The sequence below is a fragment of the Lagopus leucura genome, unplaced genomic scaffold (assembly GCF_019238085.1).
Source record: "Lagopus leucura isolate 7727_CA_CO unplaced genomic scaffold, USGS_WTPT01 34950-0_obj-0_obj, whole genome shotgun sequence".
Classification (NCBI taxonomy): domain Eukaryota; kingdom Metazoa; phylum Chordata; class Aves; order Galliformes; family Phasianidae; genus Lagopus; species Lagopus leucura.
The window spans coordinates 4718-5132 of NW_024968877.1; the positions used below are offsets into that span (position 1 = coordinate 4718).

A 415-nucleotide genomic window follows, 5' to 3' on the forward strand; every position below is an offset into this window, starting at 1 on the left:
GCAATGCAGTGCTGTGCAATGTGATGCAGTGCGGTGCAATGCAGTGCTGTGCAATGCAGTGCGGTGCAGCGCGGTGCCTTTGTTGCTGCAGGTTCTTGGCCATTACCTGCGGCGGCAGCGCAGCCCCACGCAGTTTGTGCGCGAGATTCGCTCCATCGCCAGCCGCCCTGCGCTCTTCTTCAACGTCAGCGACGAGCGCGCGCTGCACGGCATCGTGGGCGCCCTGGGGGATCGCATCTTCAGCCTCGAGGGTCAGACGGGACGGCGGCACGGGGACAGGGGGACAGGGGGACACAGGGACACGGGCCTACAGGGACAGCACCCCATAGAGATACGGCCCCACAGGGACACGGCCCTATAGAGACACAACCCCATAGGGACACAGGCATATAGGGACACGGCCCCTAAGGACACA

At 64.1% G+C, this 415-nt stretch overlaps 1 protein-coding gene across 1 annotated transcript in view; it reads left to right on the top strand.

Moving 5' to 3' along the window:
* The window catches only part of ITGA10 (integrin subunit alpha 10), a gene marked incomplete at both ends in the record, with an annotated part of 9977 nt that overhangs the window by 4710 nt on the left and 4852 nt on the right, over window positions 1-415 (top strand). Inside the window, one exon of the mRNA XM_042894796.1 lies at window positions 92-251. Coding sequence (XP_042750730.1) covers window positions 92-251 — 160 coding nt within the window. The remainder of the gene's footprint in view (window positions 1-91; window positions 252-415) is intronic.